Source organism: Heteronotia binoei, chromosome 4 (assembly GCF_032191835.1).
Source record: "Heteronotia binoei isolate CCM8104 ecotype False Entrance Well chromosome 4, APGP_CSIRO_Hbin_v1, whole genome shotgun sequence".
Classification (NCBI taxonomy): Eukaryota; Metazoa; Chordata; class Lepidosauria; order Squamata; family Gekkonidae; genus Heteronotia; species Heteronotia binoei.
In genome coordinates this window covers 138,702,379-138,710,609 of record NC_083226.1, presented here as the reverse complement: position 1 = coordinate 138,710,609, position 8,231 = coordinate 138,702,379, and the positions used below count along the sequence as shown (strand labels likewise).

Genomic DNA, 8,231 nt, shown 5'->3' with positions numbered 1-8,231 from the left:
CTTCTGTCCTGAGAGGGGCGGATCCAGTTCCCTCAGCTGCGGGGGCTGCTCTCCAAACGGAAAGAGGTCTGGTCTCTTGAGGGTCGGAGCCGTGCGTAGGGAGTTTGTGCGCGGGGGTTCTGCGAGGCAGGGAGACGCCATGCTCCGGGAAGCCCTGAGACTCCTTCCACCAAAGCTGCGTCGAGAGGGCGCCCGTTGGTTTTCTCCGGCGCCGTCTGCGCGCCTCTTTGCCTGCGGCTCTGGGCCCGAGAGGTGGTGAGTCCAGGCCGTGCCTTGTGTGTCTGAGCTCAGGGTCTTGAGTCTGTATTGAGAACGGAACGGTCGGCAGGAGCACTCCGAGAAAGTAGGAACATGCATGGCATGGGCAGTAAATGTTGTATGAAAGTTGTATGCTTGTTAGCCGGGAAGTTGTTTTTTTTAACGCTTGGTTCAAAAGGGCTGTTTTCATCTTTTAAACTAAGGAGGGATTTAAGGGCGCTGGGGTTGGACTGGGCCATTCCCCATTTTTGACTGTGTAAAATTCATAAACATAAGGTGATATTGTGTTTAAATATTCCATTCCGAGCACATTTAATTTTGGCTGTGGTGGATCTAGGATAGGAGACAAGTGAGTTTGGCGCACTGCTGCACACAAGTTTCAGGCTGATTCTGTATTTTTGTTGGAGTAGTGGTCAGAGGTAAAGCAAGGGACAAGTGTAAAAGATCGTCCAGTTGCCGTCATCCTTGGTTATGAATACTTGAACTGTGCATATGGGCTGCATTTGCATGAACCATGGGATTTATTAGGTTGAACTTTGTACCTGCCCTATTGTAGACTTTTTCTGAAGTACTTAAAAGTACATGGGGATGGGGAAAGGCTTTGGTTAAAAAGAAAGTCCCTGACAAGCCTCTTCTTGTGCTAGGACAGGGGTCCCCAACCCCCAGACCATGGACCAGTACCAGTCCGTGGCCTGTTAGCAACCGGGCTGTGAGTTGTATAATTATTTCATTATATATTACAATGTAGTAATAACAAATAATAATAATAATACATTGGATTTATATCCTGCCCTCCACTCTGAATTTCAGAGTCTCAGATCGGCTCACAATCTCTTTTACCTTCCTCTCCCACAACAGACACCCTGTGAGGTGAGTGGGGCTGAGAGAGCTCTCCCCAGAAGGTGCCCTTCCAAGGACAGTTCTGCGAGAGCTATGACTGACTCGAGGCTATTCCAGCAGCTGCAAGTGGAGGAGAGGGGAATCAAAGCCAATTCTCCCAGATAAGAGTCTGCACACTTAACCACCACACCAAACTAATAGAAATAAAGTGCACAATTGTATCATCTCAAAACCATCACCGCTCCCCCGACCCAGTCCATGGAAAAAATGTCTTCCACAAAACCAGTCCTTGGTGCCAAAAAGGTTGGGGACCGCTGTGCTAGGATACTGAGAACTCATGAATATCCCTTGTTCTCTCATATCTATGATGCGAGGGGCCAAGGCTCAGTGGCAGAGCATCTGCTTTGCATGCATCAGGTCTCAAGTTCAGTCCTTTGGATGTCTAGTTAAAAGAATGAGGTGTTGTGAAAAACCTGTACCTGAGACCCTGGAGAGCTTGGTTTGGAGTTTTAACAGTGGAAAATAGACATTCAAGTTGCTCACGCTTGTAAAGTTGCTGAGAGAAGAAGGAACTAAGGGGGACAAATTGCTGGGGTTCTGAATCTGATTGCTTTGTGGGGCCCATGAAACTTTCATGAGGCTTGTTTTCATAACATATTTAGGTTGGAGTGAGTGGTGTGGGGCTCTCAGTAATCCTGCTAATTCATTATGACAGTTCCCAAGCTGCATCTGTTGTGTTTTATTCTGCACTTGTGTTGTGAGGTAAAATTCAGTGGTGCTAGAAAGACTAGAAAGTTTAGTGGTTCTGGAAAGGGGATAGGGTGTTCTATTATATATACAATCTCAAGCAAACAATAATAAATCAAATAAACTGATTGTAAAGGTTTTTCAGAAATCGCCATCTGCTGACTTGGATGGCCCAGGTTTGCCCAGTCTCACCAGACATTGGAAGCTAAGTAAAGTTGGTCTTGGTTGGATGGGAGACTACCAAGGAAGCCCAGAGTTGCTATGCAGAGGCAGGCAATGGCCAATCCCTTATGTTAATCTCTTCCCTTGAAAACCCTATATGGTCACCATGAATCAGTTTTGACTTGAGGGCACTTTTTACCACTTTTACCACTTAAGGCCAATGGTGATTTCTTTTAGTGGTGGCTGTTTTAAGAAACCGCCTTCCACCCTAACCCAGATTCAGCAAATTTTAGCAAAAAACCCCACAGCCTTACAATAACATACATCCATGTGAACTAAAAAATAAATCAGATTGTTTCAACTTGTAATTCTCATGCAGAAGAAGAGGCCTGGCTTAACCCATTCTTAAACAATTCTTAACCCATTCTCAAAACCATTCTTAAACAATCCATCCAATTAGGTTTGAAAACAGAAAAGCATATTGCAGTTTCTCATCTCCTCCCCTGAGACGCATAGCTTTCTGCAAATCTAGGAATATCTCTCTAGTAGGCTTTTGGATATAATTGGCATTTGACCACTGGATGAATCAACCAAGTCCCCCTTTAAGAATAGAAAAGCCAGTGGTAAGTCTAGCATTCTGTTCTCACTGGAGGAGGAGAAGATATCTGTTTTCACTGGATGAGGAGGATGGGATATTTAAAAGCCTGCAACTGTGGCGCAGTCTGAACTCTCTGCTCACAACCTGAGTTCGATCCCAGCGGAAGCTGGTTTCAGGTAGCCGGCTCAGGTTGACTCAGCCTTCCGTCCTTCTGAGGTCGGTAAAATGAGTACCCAGCTTGCTGGGGGGGAAATGTAGATGACTGGGGAAGGCAATGGCAAACCACCCCGTAAAAAGAAAGCAACGTCACCGCAGAGTTGAAAACGACTGATGCTTGCACAGGGGACTACCTTTACCTTTTACCTTTAACCCAATTCAGGGAGGAATTGACTCTCTTTAAGCAAAACTTGCAGGACTTGTATATCAATACAAGACAAATGTTTCCTCTGAGGATACCAACAATTGCATTAGCTAAAACAACAGTGTCTCTGTTAGAGGATGAAGTCCATGTAGTTGCTCTGTGTCTTCCATGGGCATATAGTGTTGAAGTCTGCTGTTGTAGCTGACCTTCTGTAATTCAAGCACTTGGGTTCCTTTTAAATTATTTTTTATTAAGAACCTTCAGGTCAATCAAAATAGCTGTTATAGACTGTATGTTGCAGAATCCATCAATTAAAAATGCAGTTCAAATTTCTCTGGAGATTACTAAAGGAGTTTATTAGTTTTGCTTTGTTTTCTACAGAGAAATGGAAAACAATATGTACTGCAGAGTGAGATCTAGAAGTGTCGGAAAACAGATCTTAGAATAGTTTGTTTTCCTCCCAGGGTCAAATAGTGACGATGAAGACGAAGTGATAGAACTTTGATGCATTGTTAGTGCTTTGCCTATGAAAAATACCACCTTGAAGGCTAGTCCACCTGCTAGTCATTACTTATATCATAATCATATGGAGAAACATAACATGTGTTCATGCATCAATTTCTGTGAACATATTAGACTCGCTGTAATCGTGGAAATCATTGTGGGGGACAAAGTGAATTCATATACCATTTATGTGTATTACATTTTTTCATATGATCTAGTACATGCAGGTTCATGGTCAGGAACTCCATTGCCTCTAAACTTGAAAACCTGCCCACAGGTCACTCAGATCGCATCATGTCTATGCGCCTCCCACTTCAAAACAAGCAGCATGCAACACTCTTTAGTGTGTATGCTCCAACCCTTCAAGCAGATCCTGCAGAAAAGAACAAGTTCTATGCTGATCTACGCAACCTCATACGGAAGACCCCTACAGAGGACAAGGTGATCATCCCTGGCGACTTTAATGCCAGAGTAGGTAAAGACTCGGAAGCCTGGAAAGAGTACTTGGCAAACATGGCATTGGCAACTGCAATGATAACGGGCTCCTCCTGCTAGAATTCTGCATGGAGCATCAGCTCATCATCACCAACACTATCTTTCAGGAGAAGAACAGTCTGAAGACAACCTGGATGCACCCACTGTCCAAGCATTGGCACCTTATTGACTACATTCTGGTGCGCCAGAGAGACCTTCGAGATGTCTTACACACCCGAGTAATGCCCAGTGCAGAATGTCATACGGATCATCGTCTAGTACGCTGCAATTTCCGTCTTCACTTTAAATCTACACTCAGGAGAGGCGGTATCCCCCGGAGGAAGTTTCAGGTTGGCAGCCTTCAGTCAGCCGAAGTTAAAGCTGCCTTCCAGGCAAAACTCCAGACAAGAATTGAGGACCCCAGTTGCCTCACAGATCCTTCTCCAGAAGCACTCTGGGGACACCTAAAAACTACCATCCTGTTGACCTCTGAAGAAATCCTTGGGTTCTCCACAAGGAAGAACAAGGACTGGTTCGACGAGAACAATCAAGAGATCCAAGAATTACTGGCGAAAAAGAGATCTGCCTACCAAGCACATCTTGCTCAGCCCTCCTGTCCCGGGAAAAAAGCAACCTTTCGTGCTGTATGTAGCAACCTCCAGCACAAGCTTTGAGACATTCAGAACGAGTGGTGGACCAAGCTTGCAGAGAGAACCCAGCTGTGTGCAGACACTGGTGATTTAAGAGGGTTCTACGAAGCCCTGAAGGCAGTATATGGTCCATCATATTAGGCTCAGAGTCCCTTGCGTAGTGCAGACGGCCAAGTGGTCCTCACAGACAAGGCATCCATACTGAACCGGTGGTCGGAGTGTTTTCAGGTTCTCTTCAGTGCCAATCACGTAGTTCAAGATTCAGCAATCCACCTCACCCCACTTCAACCAGTGAAAACAGAGTTGGATGAGATCCCCACCCTAGAAGAGACTGTTAAAGCCATCAAGCAACTGAAAAGTGGCAAGGCAGCGGGAGTTGATGGAATTCCACCAGAGATCTGGAAGCATGGGGGCACAGTACTACATAGCTCACTTCACAAAGTACTTGTCACCTGCTGGGAACAAGGCAAACTACCACGGGACTTTCGCGATGCAATCATCATTACTCTACATAAGAACAAAGGGGAAAAGTCAGACTGCTGCAACTACCGGGGGATAACCCTGCTCTCCATCGCAGGCAAAATCCTTGCTAGAATGCTCCTGAACAGACTGGTGCCCACCATTGCAGAAGAACTCCTCCCAGAGAGCCAGTGTGGCTTCAGAGCTAACAAGAGCACCACTGACATGGTATTTGTTCTCAGGCAGCTCCAAGAGAAATGCAGGGAGCAGAACAAGGGTCTATATGTGACTTTTGTCGACCTTACCAAAGCTTTTGATACCGTTAGCAGGAACGGCCTGTGGCAAATCTTGGAACGTTTAGGATGTCCCCCAAGGTTCCTCAGTATGGTCATCCAGCTACATGAAGACCAGCGAGGCCAAGTCAGACACTGCAACGATCTCTCGGAGCCCTTCCCAATTGGCACAGGTGTAAAGCAAGGCTGTGTTCTCGCGCCAACTCTCTTTACGATCTTTTTTAGCATGATGCTTCAAAGAGCCGCAGTAGATTTAGATGATGACGATGGTGTCTACATCCGCTATCGCACCGATGGCAGCCTGTTCAACCTGAGGCGACTAAAGGCCCACTCCAAGACAATGGAAAAACTTATCCGAGAGCTACTGTTTGCTGATGATGCTGCACTTGTCTCCCACTCAGTATCAGCTCTGCAGCATATGATGTCCTGCTTTGCAGAGGCTTCCAAGGTATTCGGCCTAGAAGTTAGTCTGAAGAAGACAGAAGTTCTCCACCAGCCTGCACCCCAGGAAGATTATCACCCTCCTTGTATTACTGTGGGTGAATCAGTTTTGAAGACAGTCCAGCAGTTCAGCTACCTGGGGTGCATCATCTCCTCAGACGCCAAGATCGACAAGGAGATTGACAATAGGCTGGCAAAGGCAAACCGTGCATTTGGCCAACTGCATAAAAGAGTGTGGAGCAACAAGCATCTGAAAAAAGGCACAAAGATCAATGTTTACAAAGCGGTTGTGATGACAACCCTCATCTACGACTCCGAATCGTAGGTTTTATACCGTCATCACCTGCGACTCCTTGAGCGCTTTCATCAGCGCTGCCTTCGCACCATCCTCAACATCCACTGGAGTGACTTTGTGACCAACACTGAAGTCCTCAAGCGGGCGGAGGTTACAAACATCGAGGCATTGCTGTTGAAGATGCAGCTGCGCTGGGCAGGGCATATCTCCAGGATGGAAAACCACTGCCTTCCCAAGATTGCCCTGTATGGCGAACTTTCCACCGGCCATCGAAATAGAGGGGCACCAAAGAAGAGGTACAAGGACTCCTTGAAGAAATCCCTTGGTACCTGTTGCATTAACCATCACCAGTGGTCTGACCTAGCCTCAGATCACAAAGCATGGAGGCACACCATCCACCAGGCTGTCTCTTCCTTTGAGAACGCACGCATAGCTGGTCTTGAGGACAAAAGGAGATCGAGGAAGAATCGTACTGCTACAGCACCATCCCCAAATCAGACTTTTCCCTGCAGCCACTGTGGCCAGACCTGCCTGTCCCGCATTGGTCTTGTCAGCCACCAGTGAGTCTGCAACAGACGTGGACTACTGCACCTTTCTTAAACCTTCGTTCGCGAAGTCAAGCCGAGAGAGAGTACATGCAGGGCTTTTTTTGAGCAGGAACGCAGTTACAGCTGGCTTGGCATAAGGGAGTGTGACCTAATATGCAAATGAATTCCTGCTGGGCTTTTTCTACAAAAAAGCCCTATGTGAAACAGTGGTGACATCACAGGGTGTGGCCTATGATGCAAATGAGTTCCTGCTGGGCTTTTTCTGCCAAAACATCCCTGAGTACATGGATAATGTAGAAAGAATGTTGCTTTTTGCTGTGTCAACTGACCTTAAATGTCTGCTAATTGTAACAGTTACCATGTGTTCAAGCTCACTGCATTTGATTCCTTTATGATATATCTAAGTTCTACTAGGTTTTGGAATAGCAGGGTTTTTTTGTGTAAATGAATGCCTTATCTACTTTCTCACTATACTGTAAAAGCTGAAGCTTCCAGAAATCCTAGTTTCATAGTGTTAGAATGTGCAAAATCTGTTCCTCATAACTATTCAAATATCAAAGCCACAGAACATAAAATTGGTTTCCAGGGCAAGACTCTCAGTAAAATAGAACTGGGAATTAGTGCAGGGTTCTAAAAACTCAGACATTTAATTAAAATTTACACTTAAGACAACTGTTACACCTCTCTTTCAACTTGCCATTTCCATTATGGTTCAGCTTTCCTGTTTTCTTTCAAAGTAGTTTATTTCCTGTTCTTTTTCTCCTTATCTATGACTGTATTGGCTTAGATTAGAAGTTATGACCTGCATCTTTCCCAGTTGTACTGAAGCCAACTTTCTTCCTAAATGCCAGAAAGAATTTTTGAGGTGTACTTCTTCAGTATTATCTTTGCACTAGAAATAAGGCCTGTTGGGAAGAAAAATACAACAGGCTCTAGAAAGAGGCTCTGGGTGAGTGCCCCCCCCCCTTGCTGTCTTCCTACCCACCCAAGACAGCCATTTTGTTAGGGAAATTGATCTGACTTCAGCTTTGCATCTCTTCCCCCCTCCCTGCAGCCTCTACCTAGGAAAAGTACAATCTTTCTCCACAGTGGGGATCTAAGCAATTTATATCATTCTCCTCTCTCCCTTTTGATCTGCGCAACAACCCTGTGAGGTTTAGTTTAGTTTATTGGAATTGTATCCCACCCTCCCCACTGAAGCAGGCTCAGGGCAGCTCACAACACGCAGTGAAGTCACAATAAAATGGTTAAATCAAACATCAATTAAAACAATTAAAAGCAGGGGTCATTTTGTAGAAAAATAGGTGGTGGAGCTCATCCAGGGATTGTTATGCAGCTGCACCTACTATTCAATGGACAACGTGGGGGGGGGGGGAGGGGGAAGCCTCAGAAAGGTTCAGGAGCTGCACTCCTGTGAGCTCCTGCTGAATCTGAGGCCTGGTTAAAACAATATAAACAATTCAAACAATTTGGTGCTAATTACCATTTAGTTACAGATGGCGTTCAGTATTCTTAGGCATCCTTTAGAGCTAATATTTCAGCAATTTCAGTTGAAAGCTAACTGAAATAGTATTATCTTGGGAAAGGTCCCGCAAGGCTCT

General features: G+C 45.5%; 1 protein-coding gene across 1 annotated transcript in view; it reads left to right on the top strand.

Annotated features, from left to right (window-relative positions):
• Window positions 1-5: 5 nt before the first annotated feature.
• DMGDH (dimethylglycine dehydrogenase) overlaps window positions 6-8,231 on the top strand; it is a 72,435-nt gene continuing 64,209 nt past the window's right edge. The window contains exon 1 of the mRNA XM_060235855.1: window positions 6-255. Coding sequence (XP_060091838.1) covers window positions 140-255 — 116 coding nt within the window. The 5' untranslated portion in view covers window positions 6-139. The remainder of the gene's footprint in view (window positions 256-8,231) is intronic.